The sequence below is a fragment of the Saccopteryx bilineata genome, chromosome 4 (genome assembly GCF_036850765.1).
Source record: "Saccopteryx bilineata isolate mSacBil1 chromosome 4, mSacBil1_pri_phased_curated, whole genome shotgun sequence".
Classification (NCBI taxonomy): domain Eukaryota; kingdom Metazoa; phylum Chordata; class Mammalia; order Chiroptera; family Emballonuridae; genus Saccopteryx; species Saccopteryx bilineata.
Window position 1 is genome coordinate 28,144,675 of NC_089493.1, and position 22,527 is coordinate 28,167,201.

Genomic DNA, 22,527 nt, shown 5'->3' on the forward strand with positions numbered 1-22,527 from the left:
ACTCCCGCATGCACCCGACCGGGATCCACCCGGCACGCCCACCAGGGGCGATGCTCTGCCCCTCTGGGGCGTCGCTCTGCCGCGACCAGAGCCACTCTAGCACCTGGGGCAGAGGCCAAGGAGCCATCCCCAGCACCCTGGCCATCTTTGCTCCAATGGAGCCTTGGCTGCGGGAGGGGAAGAGAGAGACAGAGAGGAAGGAGGGGGGGTGGAGAAGCAAATGGGCGCTTCTCCTATGTGCCCTGGCCGGGAACCGAACCCGGGTCCCCCACACGCCAGGCCAACGCTCTACCGCTGAGCCAACTGGCCAGGGGGATCACTCCCTTTTTAAATCCACTGCCTTTCAAGGGTTCTTAGCCCTTCCCTCTCTACTGAGCCAGTTACTATTCAGGTGCTCCCAGAAATGTGTCCGTGGTGAGAATAAGGAAGGCAGAGCCCTCGTGGCTCTGAGGTTTGGTCCTGCCTCCCTGTGAATAAGGAGTTAGCATGTCACTGACTCAAACACTGACTGGCAGCAGGACAGAGAAGTAAAGAACCTGAGGGAAGGGGATAGCTGTGCATTTCTCAGCTTGCTTCCTTCTCATTTATAGGTAGAGGGAAGACTGGAGGTATTTATAATATCTCCAATTCCCAAAAGAGTAAGTGGAAACTTATGTATGTATGTATGTATGTATTTATTAGAAAAATATAAATTGCCCTTGACCAGGAGGTGGTGCAGAAGATAAGAGTGTCAGCCTGGGACGCTGAGGACCCAAGTTTAAAACCTGAGTTTGCCAGCTTGAGCGTGGGCTCGCCAACTTGAATGCCGCATCGCCAGATTGAGTGTAGGATCATATACATGACCCCATGATCACTGGCTTGAGCCCAAGGTCGCTGGCTTGATCAAGGGGAAAGTAGCTTGGCTGGAGCCCCCCCCCACCAAGGAACATATGAGAAAGCATTCAGTAAACAACTAAGGTGCCGCAACAAGTTGATGCTTTTCATCTCTCTCCCTTCCTGTCTGTCTGTCCCTTTCTCTACCTCTCTCTAAAAAAAAAGAAAGAAAGAAAAATATAAATTGCAATCCCACTACTTTCCAGTTACTCTGCAAAGTCCTAGGAATGCAACGTAAATGAAATAGACACGGACCTATCCTTAGGGCATTTACAGTCCGCCCACTGGGATGGACAGACATTAAATAATCACACACATAATAAATTGAGGTAATGTAGGAGGTGGGTTTCCTTCCCCAAATCCATGCAACCTCTAAGGGCACCAATGTTAAAGAAGGGTAATGCTAGGAGGATGGTCACTCTACTGAGCTGTCCAGTGGCTGCAGAAGGGTGGCTCCACCAGGGGAGAGGGAAGGTAGCTGCAGACAGGTCCTTCTGGCAGCTCCATATTCAACTGTCACCTTGGAAGCAAGGCCGATGGTTAAAGACAGGTGTTCTTTAAGTGCTTGTGTGTGTATGAGCTGAGCTTAAAAAGGAAAGGGCCTGACCTGTGATGGCGCAGTGGATAAAAGCGTCGACCTGGAATGCCGAGGTCGCTGGTTCGAAACCCTGGGCTTGCCCAGTCAAGGCACATATGGGAGTTGATGCTTCCTGCTCCTCCCCAACCTTCTCTAAAATGAATTAAAAAAAAAAAAACTCGCCCTGGCTGGTTGGCTCAGTGGTAGAGCGTCGGCCTGGCATGCAGGAGTCCCAGGTTCAATTCCTGGCCAGGGCACACAGGAGAAGCGCCCATCTGCTTCTCCACCCCTACCCCTCTCCTTCCTCTCTGTCTCTCTCTTCCCCTCCCGCAGCCGAGGCTCCACTGGAGCAAAGTTGGCCCAGGCACTGAGGCCTCTGCCTCAGGCACTAGAATGGCTCTGGTTGCAGCAGAGCAACACCCCAGATGGGCAGAGCATCGCCCCCTGGTGGGCATGCCGGGTGGATCCCGGTCGGGCGCATGCGGGAGTCTGACTGCCTCCCCGTTTCCAACTTAAGAAAAATACAAAAAAAAAAAAAAAAGGAAAGGGAGTGAGCTGTGGATCTGGTGGAAGGATGAGGTCCATCTCCTACCTTTCTACCTTCTCTCCTTCCCTCTCTCACTCCTGCCAAGATTGCCCAATTATTTGCCACAAGCACAGAGAGTGGAAACTATGTCCTTCAACAATAAGGCCACTGAGGCTTTCAAAGGGAAGAGGACCGTCTGCCAGCGACCAAAGCAGAGATACTTATGGCAAGTGACTCCCTGCACTGGAAAGTTTGCTTACTCCACCAACAACACCTTTGAACAGGATATTTACTTTGGTAATAGAGCTGGGGCCCTGTGGTGGGAGCTGAGGTAGACAGGGAATGGGGAGGTGGAAGGGGCTGGAGGATGAAATAGCTGTGGGTGAATGAGGCCCTGGATGACCCAGGTGTTTATGTAAATTCCCTGGTTACTTGCACAGGAGCTGTTTAGTTTTTTTGCCAGGAGGGTTGGGGGAGGGCCAGTATCAGGTGGGGAGAAAACTGTTCTCCCTCTTCCCTCTTTCTCTATCCCTCTATTTTACGAAGGAGGCAGTGGAGGGTGGGATTGTAAAGCAAACAAGATTTGGCTTTGGGAACAACCCACCTCTCTCTTTATCTCTCTCTCTTTTGTTTTTTTAATTGACAGTAGGAGAGCAGAGGCAGAGACAGACTCCCACATGCAACTGGACTGGGATCCACCCAGCAAGCCCACTAGGGGGCAATGCTTTACTCACCTGGGGACCTTGCTTTGTTGCTTAGCAACCCAGCTCTTCTTAGTGCCTGAGGTGGAGGCCATGGAGTCATCCTTAGTGCTTGGGGCCAACTCGCTCCAATTGAGCCATGACTGCAGGAGAGGGAGAGAGAGAGAGAGAGAAGCAAGAGGGGGAGGAGTAGAGAAGCAGATGGGTGCTTCTCCTGTGTGCCCTGACAGGGAATCAAACCCGGGACATCCACATGCCAGGCCGATGCTCTACCACTAAGCCAACCAGCCAGAGCCCCTACCTCTCTATATATACACCCTTCTCCCTGCTCTCATTTTGAGATATTACCCCAGTGGGGGAATATCTGTATTGGAAAAAAGAATCACAGGCTTTTGAGTCAGGCAGAATGGAGTTTAAATCTTGGCTTAACCTCTTCCTACTATTGAATCAGAACAGCAAGAAACAGACATTTTGCCACACAATTAAGTAGCCAAATTAAGGAATCTTTATTTTAAAGCCGGCAACTGGGCGGAGACCTAAGTCATTCAAATCATGTGGCCCTGAACACAGTTTGAGGCTAGCTTTTAAAAAAGACAAAATTACACACTGATTGGGGAATGGGGAGGAGGGGAAGCCTAGCAGTAAAACAAAGCAGTGAAACAAGCTCTTTTACAATGTTTATAAGATTAATTCAGGGAGAAACATTCTGGGAACATTTGCAACCTTGCGGAACTATCCCAAGACCACAGCCTGGGAAACCAGCCTCAAGGCCAGGGGTAGCGTCTTTTAGAAAAAAGTAAGTTCTGCTGAAAGTCTCTTTGTTTTAGAGAAAGTAAGTTCTGCTGAAAGTTATTTATCCTAAGAGACTTTTTATTTATTTATTTACTTTTTTTTTTTTTTTTTACAGAGGCAGAGAGTGAATCAGAGAGAGAGATAGACAGGGACAGACAGACAGGAACGGAGAGAGAGATGAGAAGCATCATCAATCATTAGTTTTTCATTGCGTGTTGCAACACCTTAGTTGTTCATTGATTGCTTACTCACATGTGCCTTGACTGCAGGCCTTCAGCAAACCGAGCAACCCCTTGCTGGAGCCAGCAACCTTGGGTCCAAGCTGGTGAGCCTTGCTCAAACCAGATGAGCCCACACTCAAGCTGGTGACCTCGGGGTCTCGAACCTGGGTCCTTCCGCATCCCAGTCCGATGCTCTATCCACTGCGCCACCGCCTGGTCAGGCGAGACTTTTCTTTTCTACATTTCATTCCCTACTGGTTTTAATTAAATTTTAATCAAATCATTGATTCATTTTCATTGCCATCTTCTTGTATAGGTGTATATGACTTCTGATTACTATTAATTTGATAGTTTATTCTCTCTTGAATAAACCTACAACCTGCACAAACTTTCTGCAACTTACACAAACTTTCAACTTTTATGAACTTCCTTATCTATTTAGAAATAACTAGATTTTATAACAGTTTACTTTTTTCTTTCAGTAGTACCTTTATACTTTATATTTTTTATTATTAAAACAATATAATTCCTTTCTAGTTAATTAGAATTCTGAATTTCCAAAAACCTTAACCTTCAGTGAGGACTGTCAGTAATAAGTAATTCTTTTTTAATATATACTTTTTTTGGAGGTGTCTTTTTTCTAAGTAGCCTATTAGACACATGACCAATATTTATAGGTTATTCTATAGAGGCAGCTATGAGCACATATATGCTTTTTATTTACCTTGTAGCTTCTCTCCTTACTAAGGGACTTACACCCTTTTCTGTATGACTCATAGCAGCACATGTATTACACCTTAAGATGACTTATTCTGGCTTTGACCTTAGTTTCCCTCCCTTCCCAAAGTTCAATTATGAGTCCCACGGCGAGGTTCCTCAGGCTTCTGCTGTGCATGGACCAGCAAGCTTCCGGTTTACGGCTGGAGCAGGGCATGTTGTCCTTCTCAGGGTCAACTTACAGGGGTTGGTGGGATCCATCTGAACCGTCCATGAGGGGGTCTCCAAGGCAGCTTAGGTAAAAGGGGTGTTGCCCTGCCTAATACAATTTTATACCGGGTAAATCCTGCCTGGTTGGGTGTGCATTTAGCTTTCAGCAGAATTAGGGGGAATAAGTTGGCCCAATTTTTACCAGTTTTTAGAATGAATTTGGTCAGGACTTCTTTCAAGAATTTGATTTATTCTTTTGATTTATCCTGAACTCTGAGGTCTGTAAGCACAATGTAACTTTTAATTAATGTTGAGGGCCTTTCCTACTAACTGTGAGACCTTAGACACAAATGCAGGCCTATAATTAGACCCAATATTAATGGGCAAGCTAAACCTGGGAATAATTTCATACAGCAACTTCTTAACGACTGTTACTGCAGTCTCTCATTTCTAGTAGGGAAAGCTTCTACCTATCCTGAAAAGGTGTCAATAATGACTAATAGGCACTTATATCCCTGTGCTGGTGGCTTTACTTCCGTAAAATCTATCTCCTAATGTTCACCTGGGAAAGCTACTCTTTCCCTATTTCTCTTTACAACTTTTCTATTTTGTTTAGCATTTACTTGAGCACAGAGTAAACAGTTGGACACCATGCTTTCTATAATAGATTCTAAACCTGGAAAATAGTAATTTTTCTTAAAGAATTCTCTTAGCTTAGTTTGGCCTAGATCAGTAGCTTGATGTAGCTGGCTGATAATCTCTCTGCCTAGAGCTTCAGGTAAGAAGGGGCTTTTGTCTGGCAACTCTAACCACCCTTCTTTATTTCTAGACATTCCTGTTCTTTTGGCCAAATCCTCTTCTAGTTGGTTATAAAAAGGTGTCTGGCAACAAGAATTCTGGTAAAGTCACTAAGGTTTCTAAAGGCCCTACTGGTTTTAGGGCTACTTCTTTGGCTGCTTGATCAGCTGCCCGATGTCCTTTTGCCTCTATTCAGTCCCCTTTCTGGTGTCCTGGGCAATGAATGAGGGCTACAGTCTCTGATAACCAAATGGCTTCTAATAAGGCTAAAATTTCTTCTTTGTTTTTAATGTCCTTACTAGCAGACATCAAAAATTCTCCTTATAGTGATAGATTGCTGCATGAACATGAGCAGTAGCAAAAGCATACCTACTGTCAGTGTCAATCAGGGGTCTCAAACTCGCGAACAATTTTGTGCGGCCTGCAGACTAATCCACGAAGTTCAAAATATTTTGGATAAAATTAAGTAAGCCTAGGGGCCTACTTGTATTTTTCATTTCTCTAGCATCCTAGCTAGATATTAGCTTAGTTAACAGCAGTTGTGATGCGAACTACAGTTTCTGGTTGTTTTGTGACACTGAGTAAACTGCATGTACGATTGTGCTTGTTGTACTGATTTTTTTTTTTGTTTTCAACTGCAGTGAGAAAAGTGTTGCGTAACAGTTGCCTTTTGTAGACCTAGTGCGGCCCGCCGAACGGCTGTGATCTTGCTTTGTGGCCCACATGCTGAGTTGAGTTTGAGACCCCTGGTGTAGATATTGACCTTCTTTCCTTTGGCCCACCTTAACACCTGGGTGAGAGTGAAAAGTTCTGCCCTCTGAGCCGCGGTCCCGTGGGGCAAGGCTTGGGCCCATATGGTCTTATGAGGAGTCATTCCAGCTTCTCTAGCATGTCGAACCCCATCTAGGACAAAATTGCTGCCATCTGTGAATAGCTGTTCTTCCACATTAGGTAGGGGTACATCAGTAAGGCCTGGTCTTGCAATTTAAACAGAGTCTAGCACTTCAGAGCAGTCATGCAAGGAGATGCTTGGATCCCCGTCAGGCATCAGGCATCAGGCTTGCCGGGTTGATAGCTTGCGTCTGGACAAACTTAATTTGAGGCTTATCTATGAGCAGAGCCTGATACTGCATGATCTCAGCATTAGACATCTACCTTTCTAGAGTTCCTCTAAGCAAAGTCTCTACTGCATGTGGGGATATCAGGAATAGTTCTTGCCCCATGGTTAATTTATCTGCCTCTCTCACTAGTATGGCAGTGGCTGCTATGGCTCTGAGACAGTTTGGCCATCCAGATGCAACAGGGTCCAGCTGCTTGGAGAGGTAAGCAATAGGCCTGCGCCACAGCCCTAGCATTTGGGTTAAAACCTCTTTCACTATTCCCAGCTCTCATGAACAAAGAGCTGGAAAGGCTTGGTAATGTCTGGCAGAGCCGGGGCAGGGGCCTCAGTGAGGGCCTTTTTGAGGGTTTCAAAAGCTTCTTGCTCCTTATCTATACAAATTAACTCTTGGATTCCTGCTGTACAGGAGTATAAAGGCTCGGCTATCTTTGCATACCTAGGGATCCACAACCTGAAGTATCTAACTGCCCTGAGAAATTCTTGGACTTTTCTCTTGCTAGTGGGGGTTGGGATCCGAAGGATTGCCTCTATACGACTGGAGGAGAGAGTGTGCTTCCCCACCTCAATGTGGGAGCCTAGATTGGTCACCTTGGAGGTGCAGAGTTGTGCCTGTTTAGCTGACACTTGATACCTCAGAGTCTGCAGTGTTTGTGAAAGACCCTTAGTGGCTGTCCAGCAGCTTACCTCCACTTCCACAGCTAGAAGCAAATCATCTACGTACTGCAGCCGCGTGCACTCTGGATGTTCTTGGCGGAAGGTGAGCAGGTCCTGATGTAATGCTTCATCAAAGAGGCTCTGTGAGCCTGACCAGGTGGTGGTGCAGTGGATAGAGTGTCGGGCTGGGATGCAGAGGACCCAGGTTCGAGACCCCGAGGTCACCAGCTTGAGCACGGGCTCATCTGGTTTGAGCAAAAGCTCACCAGCTTGGACCCAAGGTCACTGGCTCGAGCAAGGGGTTACTCGGTCTGCTGAAGGCCCGTGGTCAAGGCACATATGAGAAAGCAATCAATGAACAATTCAGGTCTCACAGTGAAAAACTGATAATTGATGCTTCTCATCTCTCTCCATTCCTGTCTGTCCCTGTCTATCCCTCTCTCTGACTCTTTCTCTGTCCCTGTAAAAAAAGGGGGGGGCAGGTCGGTGAATTCTTGAAGCCTTGTGGCAATGTGGTCCAGGATAGTTGTCCTGAAATGCCTGCCTCTGGGTCATTCCACTTGAAGGCAAAGATGGGCTGATGTACAGGGGCCAGGGGAATACTGAAGAAAGCATTTTTTAAATCAAAGACTGTAAAATTTCAAGTCTGGTGACAGTAGACTTAAGAGAATGTAGGGGTAAGCACAGTTGGGTGTATTGTCTCAACCTGCTTATTTACTTCCCGTGAGTCCTGAACTGGATGATAGTCCTTGGTACCTAGCTTCTGAACAGGCATTAAAGGCAAGGAACAAGAATACCAGCTTCTAATCGTCTCTAAACATGGTGGGGGGGGTATTCCCTTTTTAGCTTCCTTTGACACAGGGTATTGTTTCACCCATATGGTGATGGCACTTGCAGTAAGCTGAACAACTACTGGGGCTTGATGCTTTGCAAGCTCAGGTGGTTTGGTTTCCGCCCAAACTGAAGGTAATCTATGCTGTAAGTCTGTTAAATAGTCATTTGAAACTTCTTGTTCTTCCTTAGTATCTACATTTAATAGATATTCCTGCCTGACCAGGCAATAGCACAGTGGATAGAGTATTGGACTGGGACATGGAGGACCCAGGTTCGAAACCCCGAGGTCACCAGCTTGAGCGAGGGCTCATCTGATTTGAGCAAAAAGCTCACCAGCTTGGACCCAAGGTCACTGGCTCGAGCAAGGGGTCACGCGGTTCTGCTGTAGCCCCCCTCCCCCCCATCAAGGCACATATGAGAAAGCAATCAATGAACAACTAAGGTGTCGCAACGAAGAATTGCTTCTCATCTCTCTCCCTTCCTGTCTGTCTGTCCCTATCTGTCCCTCTCTCTGTCTCTCTCTGTCTCTGTCACAAAAAATAAAATAAATAGATATTCCCTGACAAAGGGCAAGTGAACATAAGCCACACCTTGCTATCAGCCTCAGCGTGGAATCCAGCAGAGTTATGACTAAAAGAGATGGTAGCCTTCAGTTTTCTTAACAAGTCTCTTCCAAGTAAAGGATAAGGACAGTTCGGAATGACCAGAAAGGAATGGGTGACAGTATTGTCTCCTAAGTTGACAGTCCGCCATGAAGTCTGTGGACAAAGAATCGAATTCCCGGGAGCACCTTGTATGGGTACTTGCTCCCCTGAGAGCAGTCAGAGGGGGCAGTGAGAACCGAGTGAGAAGCTCCGGTGTCAATGAGGAAGTCTACCAGGTAGCCCCCTACTTGTAAAGTTACCTTGGGCTCCTGGGGGCTAACAGGTATGGAGCCCTGGCCCCGTTAGTCCTCGTTTAGATTAAGGACTCTTGGGGTCTGCTATGACTTTCCTTTTAGCTTTGGAGAGTCTTTAATGTCCTTCTTCTTTACAATAAGCGCACTGATTTCTGCTTAACTCAGGCTTCCCTTTCTTTTTATTTTGGTGTTCTAAAACAGCTACAATTACTTTAGTTTTCTTCTTAGTCTTCTTTAGTTTTCCTCGAGGGTGTCTCTATTGTTATAAACTTTCTGGGCTACTTCTAACAATTGGGAAATTACTATACCCAGGAAGCCTTCTAATTTTGTAGCTTCCTTCTAATATCTGGATCTGACTGGGACACAAAAGCTAAGTTCACTGCCCTAGCATTTTCTGGTGCCTCAGGATCTATATAAACCCTGAAAAATTCTTGCAGTCTGAGAAAGCTGCGAGAGTATCCTGAGGACCCTGAACAGCTTCTGACACCTTAGACAAATTCATGGGTTTCTTAGCAGCTCCCCTGATCTCAGCTAACAGAAACTGGTGAAAAGTGTTCAAAGCTTCCTGTCCTGCTATGTTGTTGAGGTCCCATTTAGGCCGGACAATAGGTACCACCTTCTCAAGGTGATCCCATCCGTTCCTCAGAGCTGTTTCTCCCTAGCATGACAGCTTTTCTTGCCTCTGACTTGATTCTTTCTCTCTCCTCAGTACTGAACAAGGTGTCTAAAAAGCTGCTGGCAATCATCCCAAGTGGAGCGGCGTGTATAGTACAGATTCTAACAGTCCTGTTAGGCCCTGAGACTTCTCCGAGAAAGTGGGATTCTGAGTTTTCTAATCCTATAGGTCACTTGAGGAAAAGGGGACAGAAACCATGAAGGGTGGCCTCCTCCCATGGCAACCTATCAGCAGGCGGGGTTTTCCTCAGGGGCAAAATGGGTTCAGAAGAAGCAGTACTCTCTGTCTTCCCCTGGGGGTTGGCTCCAGGTATGAGGCGTGAGAAAGGCACCTCCTGAATATTCCCGAGAGACAAAGCAGAGGAGGTAGGAGGGGCTGTAGCAAGGGGGTGGCAGCCCGGATTCCTCCAGGGTGGTTTGCAAAACAGGAAGATGTTTGGAAATGCAAATGTCCCTGGCTGACCGTGCCACTAAAACCTTTTGTCCCAATCACCTAGCTCAGCCCTTGAACCAAGAAAGAGGGTTCTTTATTAGAGCGTGCCACTGGCCAATACTGTATAGGAGAATTGGTTGGGGCGCCTGGGATTCCCGGTGCCCGAGGGGGAGGCTGCAGGCACCTGAGCTGCGCGAGGAGCCGCTACACGGCACCATGCCATGGAGCCCGAGGAAGCATGGCATGGACCCCGCTGGCCCCAAACAGAATGGAGATGGCTGCGCCCAGGCTGCCGCCTTTACCTCTGCTGCAGCTGCCACTGCTCATGCTCTGCTGCAGCCCGGCCTCCCACCGCGGGTTGGTGTGCACTGGCTGCAGGGACATGGCCCGGTGATAGTATTCTAGTCTGCCTGCACTTTATCCGGGTCTAGCGATTCTTGGCTTGGCCAGTCTGCTCTAAAAGTTGGCCACTTTAATTCACAGAGAGTTTTCAATGTACCTTTAGACAATTTTTTTTCTGTATTTTTCTGAAGCTGGAAACAGGGAGGCAGTCAGACAGACTCCTGCATGCGCCCGACGGGGATCCACCCGGCACGCCCACCAGGGGGCGATGCGCTGCCCCTCCGGGGCGTCGCTCTGTCACGACCAGAGCCACTCTAGCGCCTGGGGCAGAGGCCAAGGAGCCATCCCCAGCGCCTGGGCCATCTTTTGCTCCAATGGAGCCTTGGCTGCGGGAGGAGAAGAGAGAGACAGAGAGGAAGGAGAGGGGGAGGGGTGAAGAAGCAGATGGGCGCTTCTCCTATGTGCCCTGGCCGGGAATCGAACCTGGGACTTCCGCACGCCAGGCCGACGCTCTACCACTGAGCCAACCGGCCAGGGCCCCTTTAGACAATTTTTACATTATAATCATCAGAAAATCTAATTTGAAATTCTTAAGCATACATTCAAGGGGAGTTTGACTCTTACTTTGCCCTTCCCCTATTGTTACAAACAATATTAGCACAAATGAGCTTCCTAAGCTCACGAAAGGGATCAAGAACAGAGGTTTGTGCCAGTTTCCTATAATGTCCCCCATTGGGTTTTACCCTGGAGAACCAAAGGACAGAGAGCTTTTAGACAAAGTTTGAGGTACAAGGGAGGGGGGTGCCCCATGAGGAGCCACTCAGATGCCCGCCTGGCCACGTCCCTCACGGGAACTTAAATGCCTCTTGAAATTGGCAGGTCGGTATAAAGCCCCAACTCAGGTCAGACTACCTCTGATACTGCCCTAAGCCATGTGAGGATCGCCACAGAACCGCAGGTTGGGGCCCACTCAGACTCCATAGATTTCATTGTGGAGCCACAAACCGGAAACTCAGGTGCAGGCACCAGAGCTCACCATTCACGCAGCAGGTTTTGGTGTACAGACAGAGTAACAAAGCAAAAGCAAAGAACGAGATCTCAGCCCGAGCAAAACCAGAGAGGGACCCTTGAAAATAAAGGTCCTTTAGGGTAGTTTGTAAAAATAAAAGTGACAAAACAAGCAGAGGGTAAAGTAAACATGAGAGAACAAAGCCAAACGTGCGGGAAGCCCGAGGTGGAACTTAACTCAGTCCATGCAAATATCTTCCTGAGAGCACAAACCCCTCTGCCAAAACAAACTTCAAATTACTCTCCGCCAACGTCTTCTCCCTGGAGAGCCGATTGTGTGAGTGCAGTTGTGTGATCCTCAATCACAATAGTTACAGAGGGCTAGCCACAAACAAACCACAGATGGAGCAAACTGCTCTGCTCACCTCCGGAGGCTTTCCTGATGACTCCAAACAGGGGGATGGGCATGCCGATTGTCTGCAGCTGAATGTTGGCCAGACAGAAAAGGCCAGCAGGACCCTGGGACATCGCAGGTGGCGCCTCCCCTGCTCGGTTCCATTCCAAGCTGTCAGGCCGAGGAGGCCAGTTGCCCGTGTGTGGCAGAACCAAATGTGTCCAGAGGACACGATCTTGCTGTGGCCTCCAAATGTCGTATTGGAACAGCGAGAAACAGACGTTTTGCCACACAATGAAGTAGCCAAACTGAGGAGTCTTTATTTTAAAGCCAGTGACCGCATGGAGACCTAAGTCATTCAAATCATGTGGCCCTGAACACAGTTTGGGGTTAGCTTTTTTTTTTTTTTTTTTTTTTTAGAGAGAGAGAGGAGTGAGAGAGAGAGACAGAGAGAGAGAGAAGGGGGAGGAGCAGGAAGCATCAACTCCCATATGTGCCTTGACCAGGCAAGCCCAAGGTTTCGAACCGGCGACCTCAGTGTTCCAGGTCGACGCTTTATCCCACTGCGCCACCACAGGTCAGGCTGGGGTTAGCTTTTAAAGACAAAATTACACACTGATTGGGGAATGGGGAGGAGGGGAAGCCTAGCAGTAAAACAAAGCAGTGAAACAAGCTCATTTACAATGTTTATCTATAAGATTAATTCAGGGAACAACATTTTGGGAACATCTGCAACCTTGCAGAACTATCCCAAGGCCACAGCCTGGGAAACTAGCCTCAAGGTCAGGGGTCTTTTAGAAAAAGGAAGTTCTGCTGAAAGTGTCTCTTTGTTTTAGAGAAAGTAAGTTCTGCTGAAGGTTACTTATGCTAAGAGCCTTTCTTTTCTACATTTCACTACTAACCTTCAGCAAATTATATAATCCCTCTGAGCCTTATGTACCTCATTTATAAAACAATATTAATAAAAATGCACTTCATGTAAATAGTAGACGAGAAAACATCTACAGTACTTCTTGCCCAATGATGAGTAAATATTCACTACCTTCCCCTTCCACCTTGCTGTCCTCTAAATGCCTGGGCTTCCAGGATACATAGCCTAGGTCTCCGTGTTCCAAGCTGTTTATTCTTTCCTACCCGATCTTGTTCCTATGTTGCTATCAACTGAAAGTCTTCTTAAAGTGCATAAGAGAAATTATAATATTTATGACTGATAAGAGATGAATTAGGTAGCCCTTTATTAGCATCTAGCTTTTCACAGGGGACAATGCCTGTAAGTTAGGTTCTGCCTTGACTTACAGGCCTAAAAGAGCATGGTAGTCATGAGTTCTAAGGGCTGAGAGTAGGGTGAAATGACATTGGGGGCCCTGGCTGGATAGCTCGGTTGGTTAGAGCATCATCCTGAGGCACAGAGGTTGCCAGTTCGATCCCCAGTCAGGACACAGACAGGAACAGATTGATGTTCCCTTCCTCTCTTGCTAAAGTCAATAAATAAAAATTTTTTTTAAAAAATGAAAGCGAGTCTGATCATGGTGACTGAAAACCCAAGAAGAAGAAGAAAGATGCTAGTCTTTAGTCTTTCTCTTTCTTTCTTTCTTTCTTTCTTTCTTTCTTTCTTTCTTTCTTTCTCTTTCTTTCTCTTTCTTTCTCTTTCTCTCTCTCTCTCTTCCTTTCTTCCTTTCACATTTTTTTTTGTCCCTTCTCATTTATTATTTCCTTATCTGTCCATAGGTAAAGTCCAGATCATCCACCAGATTGGTGGAAAAAGAGACCAAATTTTCCTGGAAAACTTCAACTGGTACAACAAGCAGCTACCTAAAATTTTCCCTGAAACCCCAGAAAGGTGGACTTGCCAGCCAGTTCCGGAAGCACGTGAGCAGGAAGCTGATAATGGGTATAAAGGTGGTAGTGTGGCTATTTCCTTAAGGCCCCTGTTTCCTAGGGCAGGACACCACCAGCATCTAGGGAGAGTCTCTTCCTACCAACTAAAAATCACCTCACAAAATAGTAAAATACTACCTATAACTAGGAAGAGGCTTTGTGAAGTATCCATTCAGTTGAAATCAGATAAAACTTAGGTGTAATAAGTGGTTTAGGGCCAGTAATTACCATTAATCCTTCCAGGGGAAGTTTATCAAACCCCTGATCTAGCACTCTGCCCTTTTTCCTTGGGCTGGCTCTAGCTACCACTCTGTTCCCCAGCCCACACCAGCTTCAGGCCTCAGGGGCATCCTCTGTAAGTTTCTGTTTCGCAAGTACATCATTCTTCATTCTATAAGACAGATAAGGTTGAGGAAAGGAAACCAGCCAAGAAATGAACTTATGAGCCTGACCTGTGGTGGCGCAGTGGATAAAGCGTCGACCTGGAAATGCTGAGGTCGCCGGTTCGAAACCCTGGGCTTGCCTGGTCAAGGCACATATGGGAGTTGATGCTTCCAGCTCCTCCCCCCTTCTCTCTCTGCCTCTCTATCCTCTCTCTCCTCTCTAGAAATGAATAAATAAAAAAAAAATTAAAAAAAAATAAAATAAAATAAAAAAAAAATAAAAAATAAAAAAAAAGAAAAAAAAGAAATGAACTTATGAAACAGAAAGTTCTCATCCTCCAAGAGACTATGTCTCCATTTCCCGTGACTCTTCTTTGCAGTGTCACTGTTCAGATGGGTCCCAGGCCTGCAGAGACCAGTAGCAGTAGTGACCCATTCTTTTTCCCACCAGCCCCAAAACCTCTGTCTCTACTGCTTTCTGGCTAGGTAACAGTCACTAGAGTAGAGATACTAATGGTGGCGGCGATGCACAGCTTCCCCCACACTCACACACCTTCTTTGTTGAGAACCAGCATTATAAAGCCGTGGGTTAGGTCTTAGCAAGTCCCCTTCTGGAGCTTCTGTTGCTGTATTAAAACTGAGACACTCTGTTGGACTGGTGGTGGCATAGTGGATAGAGCGTCAACCTGGGGCACTGAGGTCCCAGGTACTAACCCTGAGGTCGCTGACTAGAGTGTGGGATCATTGACATGATCCCAAGGTTGCTGGCTTGAGCAAGGGGCCACTAGCTAGGCTGGAGGCCCCAGCACCACCACCATTAAGACAAAAATGAGAAGCAAGCAATGAACAACAAAAGTGCCACAGCTATGTGTTGATTCTTCTCATCTCTCTTCATTCCTGTCTCTGTCTCTGTTTCTCTCTCTTGCAAAACAAAACAAACTGAGACACTCATCATTCCTACAGCAAGACACTTTTGTGATATGTAGGTGATTTTGTGAATATATTTTATAAACCATGAAGGGTTGTACAAATTCAAGACCTTATTATTAATACACTACCTTCCCCACAAGCCAGCTCTATTCTGCATGTCCTCTACTCTGAGAAGAGGTAAATCCACAGAGACACTTGCACAACTCTGCAAGTGTATTAAAAAACCTCTGAATTGTATATACTTTAAAAGTATGAAATTGATAGTATTTGAATTCTATCTCAGTAAAGGTGTTATTTTAAAAAAGAAACAAAAATCCTGGCGCTCTCCCCTTCCAGGATCACACCTGGCCTTTCCCTCTCACACCCTTCTTCTTCCTCCCTGGTGCATTTTCCTGCCCATCTCTCTTTCCTAAGTCTAAGGGACCCCAGAGGACTTGCAACCAGGGAAGCAATGGGCAGCGGCAGCTTGTTCTGGACTAACCCCTTGAACCTATCCCCAAAGTTCCCTTTTCTCTAATATTCTTCCTGCACAGCCAATAAATTCTTCCTTTACTTGCTGGGGAAAAAAATTTTTTTTTAAAACCCTGAGGATCATACTGGATTTACAGAAGCTTCACCATCTATCTCATTTGCTTCATAGGCACATTTTCCCAGCGGGGCTGGACACCTGCCTTCTTTTCTCTCAGAACAAAGAACATTTAATGAGCTGATGCTGTAGGATTTTTTATGTTAAACTTTTTTTTTTTTTTTTTTTACAGAGGCAGAGATAGACAGGGACAGACAGACAGGAATGGAGAGAGATGAGAAGCATCAATCATCAGTTTCTCGTTGCGCGTTGTGACTTCTTAGTTGTTCATTGATTGCTTTCTCACATGTGCCTTGACCGAGGGCCTTCAGCAGACCGAGTAACCCCCTGCTGGAGCCAGCGACCTTGGGTCCAAGCTGGTGATCTCTTTGCTCAAGCCAGATGAGCCCGCGCTCAAGCTGGCGACCTCGGGGTCTCGAACCTGGGTCCTTCCGCATCCCAGTCCGACGCTCTATCCACTGCGCCACCACCTGGTCAGGCTAAACTTGTTTTTAAAACAGTATTTGAGCCTGACCTGTGGTGGTGCAGGAGATAAAGTGTTGATCTGGAATGCTGAGGTTGCCAGTTCGAAACCCTGGGCTTGCTTGGTCAAGGCACATATGGGAGTTGATGCTTCCTACTCCCCCCCCCCGCCCATCCCTCTCTCTCACTTTCTCTCTCTCTCTATTTCCTCGCTCTCTAAAAATGAATAAATAAAATAACTTTTTTTTTCCTGAAGTGAGAAGCGAGGAGGCAGAGAGTCAGACTTCCACATGCGCCTGACCACCTGGCACGCCCACTAGGGGACGATGCTCAGCCCCTTTGGGACATTGCTCTGCTGCAACAAGAGCCATTCTAGCACCTGAGTTGGAGGCCATGGAGCCATCAGTGCCCAGGCCAACTTTGCACCAATGGAGCTTTGGCAGCGGGAGGGGAAGTGAGAAGTAGAGAGAAAGGAGAGTGGGAAGGGTGGAGAAGCAGATGGGCGCTTCTCCTATGTGCCCTGGCCGGGAATCGAACCCGGGTCCTCCGCACGCTAGGCCGACGCTCTACCGCTGAGCCAACCGGCCAGGGCAAAATAAAATCTTTATTAAAAACAACAACACAGGCCCTGGCCAGGGCAAAATAAAATCTTTATTAAAAACAACAACACAGGCCCTGGCCAGGGCAAAATAAAATCTTTATTAAAAACAACAACACAGGCCCTGGCCGGTTGGCTCAGCGGTAGAGCGTCGGCCTAGCGTGCGGAGGACCCGGGTTCGATTCCCGGCCAGGGCACATAGGAGAAGCGCCCATTTGCTTCTCCACCCCTCCGCCGCGCTTTCCCTCTCTGTCTCTCTGTTCCCCTCCCGCAGCCAAGGCTCCATTGGAGCAAGGATGGCCCGGGCGCTGGGGATGGCTCTGTGGCCTCTGCCCCAGGCGCTAGAGTGGCTCTGGTCACAACATGGCCACGCCCAGGATAGGCAGAGCATCGCCCCCTGGTGGGCAGAGCATCGCCCCTGGTGGGCGTGCCGGGTGGATCCCGGTCGGGCGCATGCGGGAGTCTGTCTGACTGTCTCTCCCTGTTTCCAGCTTCAGAAAAATGAAAAAAAAAAAAAAAAAACAACAACAACAACACAGGCCTGACCAGGCAGTGGCGCAGTGGATAAAGAATTGAACTGGGACGTGGAGGACCCAGGTTCGAAACCCCAAGGTTGCCAGTATGGGCTCAACTGGTTTGAGCAAGGTTCACCAGCTTGAACCCAAGGTCGCTGGCTCAAGCAAGGGGTCACTTGGTCTGCTGTACTCCCCTGGTCAAGGCACATATGAGAAAGCAATCAATGAGAAACTAAGGTGCCGCAATGAAGAATTGATGCTTCTCATCTCTCTCCCTGTCTGTCTGTCCCTCTCTCTGTCTCTGTCACACACACAAAAAAAGAAAATTTAAAAAAATAAACAATGACGCGTTTGAAATTAGTAATAAACTGTATTTAAAACAAAACAAAAGAAAACAGTATTTGAAATTGACTTGGAGGGAGTAAAGTCAGACTAGTAATATAGACACACCTTCTTATTCATCTCATCTCAGGAAATATTAGATATGAAAGAATCCAGAGATAATAGAAAACTTCCTGAGTTAGCTGTGGGTAATTTTTTTCCCTCCTCATTTTGATTGAACTGAAAAACTTTAGATCTCTTTAAAATGATAAAACTCCCAAGAAACAGAGTGTACTTATTACTACATAGCCTTTAATTTCCCCCAGATTACGACAGAAAACTCTCTAGTGTGCCCAGATCATCATGGTTCCTATATAGGAAGCACAGGTTTTTATGGTACAAGTCACAAAGGCAGCATCTGTTTCTGCCAACAAAGTCACTGTGCCTTTTGTCCCACAGTCAAAGGCTTGTTTCTCTGTGTGCTCCCTTTAGGTGACCTTTGATGTGAAAGGTGGCTAGTGGATGTATTTCTATCTGCCTTGCACTCAAAGGACTAGAAGTAAAATAAATGTTGGCGTTGTACATGTTTATTTCCACAGAGGTTAAATAAGAGATTTAAGACTTCCTCCCCACATCCATTTTTTTTTAATTTTTTAATTTTTTATTTATTCATTTTAGAGGAAGGAGAGAGAGAAAGAGGAGAGACAGAGAGAGAGAGAAGGGGGGGAGGAGCTGGAAGCATCAACTCCCATATGTGCCTTGACCAGGCAAGCCCAGGGTTTCGAACCGGCGACCTCAGCATTTCCAGGTTGACGCTTTATCCACTGCGCCACCACAGGTCAGGCACCACATCCATTTTAACTCCCTGAGCAGGGGGATACAGGAGGAACAGCTACTTCTCACTTCTGTGGGAGGGATTTCAAGGAGGTTAAGAGAAACGGTGTGTGTGTGTGTGTGTGTGTGTGTGAGAGAGAGAGAGAGAGAGAGAGAGAGAGAGAGAGAGAGGTGCACTGGGAGCTGACCTGTCTGGAGCTGGCGCTGTGGCTCTGCGTGTACACACCTACACTGCAAAGGAAGGAAGCCCTGAACAGGTGGCTGGCTCTGCCCAGTGTGACCAAGCTGGGGGAGGACCATTTGGAGGTTTGGCCCTGCATGGGCATCTGAACTAAACTGCCCTGGAGTCTCACAGGACTCTGCTTACATTGAGAAGGAAATGGTATTGCCCTCCTTGCTGAAAGGAAAGAACTGATTCAGAGCAAATCGAAGCGTACTGGAGGTAGCAGTGTGGCAAATAATGAATTTAGTCATCTGGAAATGTTTGTACCTGTTTTGCCTTCTGCTTCTCCACACAACTACTCCTCTGAGAAAGAGGCTTTCTAAACCTCACACCAGGGAACACATTAAGTCTAGAAAAAATATAACTATAATTTTTATATAACAGTCATATTTATAAAACATTTTCTTCTAGTCTTGAATTTCCAACTGTTATTTGTGCCATTTAGGAACTACTCAGAGACGCAAAAATCTTAAAAATTTAGCAACTTGCAGCACTATTCCTCCTCTGAAATTAAAAACATTAAAAAGAAAACATTAAAAAAAACCCATAATTAGGAATTGATGTCCAATTACACTCTAAATTGCAATATATCAAATATTGAATTTTATGAGCAAACCCTTTTACATATAAACATATTTATATTCCTGAAGATTTATTAAACTTATAAAAAGTCTTTGTAAATAGCTCAGTTTTTCTCTCCCAATCCATCCCCCATCATCGTGGCTTTATCATATCTGTAGGGCTTTTATAGCTCCCTGTGGCACCTGCACTCAGTTCCCTGTATAATCACATTGGAGTTGGCTCTGGACAGTATTGTTTTGCCTGGTGTTAGGAATAGGGATGTGATGCCAGCTGGAACACAGGGCCGAGGGCAGTGGGGTGAGAATGCCTCATACCACCACTCTGCACAGCTTGTAGGCCCATGAGGGGAGCCCTGCGCTGGACTGCTTTGCCCACCCCAGCCAGTGAGTGTGTGGACATGCCCATTAAGCCCAGGAAGCTGAAGATGCTGGCAGAATCACTGAAGGAGGATGTAACTTGGAAAGAGGCGGTCCTATGGAGGATGCTGCATGAATGGAAGACTTCCTGGGCTCTGAGTAAGTGAGGAGGCGGAGGCATCCAGAAAAATCAGTATGTATTTGTGGGGGAGGAGGGTCTTCCCTTGGACTAGTGTTTCTCAGCCTTTGAAAATCCATTCTTTTCTTTTAAGACATAAAAGTCTGGTCGCCTCATCAAGGTTAGACTAGGCCAGAGCCTTTCACACAGCACTAGTTGACATGTATCTGGATGCTTTTTGCATGAATGAATTTTATTTCGGTAATTCGTGGAAACTCACTAGGTGATAACTCTTCACAGGCAGGGACCCTAATTTACTGACCTCTGAAACTTTATATTCAATAAAGAATACATGAAGGGCCTGACCAGGCGGTGGCACAGTGAATAGAGCATCGGACTGGGATGCCGAGGACCCAGGTTCAAGACCCCGAGGTCGCCAGCTTGAGCGCGGGCTCATCTGGTTTGAGCAAAAGCTCACCAGCTTGGACCCAAGGTCGCTGGCTTGAGCAAGGGGTTACTCGGTCTGCTGAAGGCCCGCGGTCAAGGCACATATGAGAAAGCAATCAATGAACAATTCAGGTCTCGCAGCAAGAAACTGATGATTGATGCTTCTCATCTTTCTCCATTCCTGTCTGTCTGTCCCTGTCTATCCCTCTCTCAGACTTACTCTCTGTCTCTGTAAAAAAAAAAAAAGAATACATGAAGGGAAGGATGAAATATGCTGCCCAAGCAATGAAAATATAATGATCAAAAGAAACAATTGTCTGTGGTATATACAAGCCCTCTCCAAAAGTCCTTTGTGGAGTTGGGATTATCATATATCTACATAGCCTTCAGAGATATGGGAGTCTGAGTGCCTGGGGCAGAGTTAGGGCCTAGCAAGAACTGTCGAAAGCTTCAAGATTTGAGGACTCAGGGGCTGCTTTGCCTCTCAGAACATAAGAAACAATTTAGTTTAGTGCAGGGAAAAGAGAGGTGATCCGGATCAGATAAACAAAATAGGGTTGAAAAAGAGACACTGAGTAAAAACTACTGCTAGGGAGCAGCTTCAGATAGTGAGATCACTGAAATAATAGCTTGATTCCTACAAAGAGGAACAGTTAGTAATAAAATGAAGATCTTGAAAGCTGGATGCAGGAGACCTCAAAGGCAAGGAAACCTGATGATAACTTGCTAGGTAGTTTGCCAAACTTTGTCTAGTTCATTCATTTACTACTCAGTCACTCAACATGGTAGATTCTAGTATTATTCCCATTTTGCAAATGAAAAATCTCAAGCTCAGACCAGTTAAATAACTTAGCCAAGGTCACACAGCTAATAACTGATTTCAAACCAGGTATGTCTGATAACAAAGTGCCCTTAATCTCTTATGTTTTATTTTCCCTTTTATATTCCAGATGGTAACAATGAAGAGTTATTTAAGCAAAGGTAGACAGGATATAGGATGGGGGGGGGGGGACTCATCCTATTGTTTGAGAACTGACCTAGACAGTACAGGGATCATCAGAGAAATAACTTCCCTAAGGGTCCCATTTCTGAGGCCCTTTATTTTCCTGGGCCAGTGTTTTGCTTGAATTGTCCTGGAGGGAAGGAGACGTCTTGTCACCTCCTGCAGTATGGTATCTCACCGGAACCAGCTGGTTCTACTCTCATTTCCCTCCTTGCACCACAGTCATCGAGTGGCACCATAAGACAGTGGAGGGCCTGCTGCGGAGCTTGATGGACATGCATGACGACGTTCGGATCGAAGCCATCGTCACCTGTGCCACAGCTGCTTTAGAACGGTCCAGGATTGCCGTCAGCCAGGGAGACTCAGGTGAGAGCCAGCACTGGCCTGCTCGAGAATACTACAGGCTCTTTCCCCTCCTGTCTGAGAGTAGAACGCTCCTCTGAAACCTTCTGTGAGCCAAAGCAGAGAGTCATCCTCCACTTTCTGGAAGTTTGCATGGGCCACTTTGCTTTTATGGAAGACCAACATTAGTACGGTAACGGCTTTTTTCATAATGCAGAAATCCTCTTCACATTTCTTTCAGTTAGCAAAAACAGGTATGATACAGAATTGTAATCTACCGAGGAGCTGGTTCAACAGGACCCAGGACACAGATGATGGCAACTAGAAATGCTACTGGAAGGACATAAAACCAACTGACACTTGTCCCTCAAGCACCCTGTCCTGTATCACCTTTTATGTGAAGCCGGGGCGGGCTGACACCTTTTCTTTCTCTGCTGCTGATAGCATCCTAGTATTAATCACTCTATCCTAATTGTCTGTTTACTTTTCTTTTTAAAAAAGACTTTATTCAATTTTTAAAGAGGAGAGAGAGAGAGAGAGAGAGAGAGAGAGAGAGAGAGAAGGGGGAGGAGCAGGGAGCATCAACTCCCATATGTGCCTTGACCAGGCAAGCCCAGGGTTTCGAACTGGCAACCTCAGTGTTCCAGGTCAATGCTTTATCCACTGTGCCACCACAGGTCAGGCTCTGTTTACTTTTCTGCTATCTCTAGCAGACAAGGAATTCCTTAAGGGTAGGGCCTCATGTTAGCTCTGCAAAGTTGCCAGGTTTTTAAAGTTTTATTTAACTTATTTCCTGTCTGTTGAGTTCCAGATATGGGCATTATTCCTCCAAGTTTTGAAATTTGCTGCTCCCTCTGCTGAAAAATTCTTTTTTATTTTTTATGACAGAGACAGAGTCAGAGGGACAGATAGGGACAAACAGACAGGAAGGAGAGAGATGAGAAGCATCAATTCTTCTTTGCGGCACTTTAGTTGTTCATTGATTGCTTTCTCATATGTGCCTTGATGGGGGGGGGGCTACAGCAGAGTGAGTGACCCCATGCTCAAGCCAGTGACCTTGGGCTCAAGCTGGTGAGACTTGCTCAAACCAGATGAGCCCGCACTCAAGCTGGTGACTTCAGTGTCTTGAACCTGGGTCCTCCACATCCCAGTCTGATGCTCTATCCCAGGAGTTGG

General features: G+C 46.5%; 1 protein-coding gene across 1 annotated transcript in view; it reads left to right on the plus strand.

Annotated features, from left to right (window-relative positions):
* HEATR4 (HEAT repeat containing 4) overlaps nt 1-22,527 on the plus strand; it is a 55,339-nt gene that overhangs the window by 1,234 nt on the left and 31,578 nt on the right. The window contains exons 2-5 of the mRNA XM_066277173.1: nt 2,083-2,273; nt 13,502-13,642; nt 19,415-19,600; nt 21,232-21,375. Of these exons, the coding sequence (XP_066133270.1) occupies nt 2,083-2,273; nt 13,502-13,642; nt 19,415-19,600; nt 21,232-21,375 (662 nt within the window). The remainder of the gene's footprint in view (nt 1-2,082; nt 2,274-13,501; nt 13,643-19,414; nt 19,601-21,231; nt 21,376-22,527) is intronic.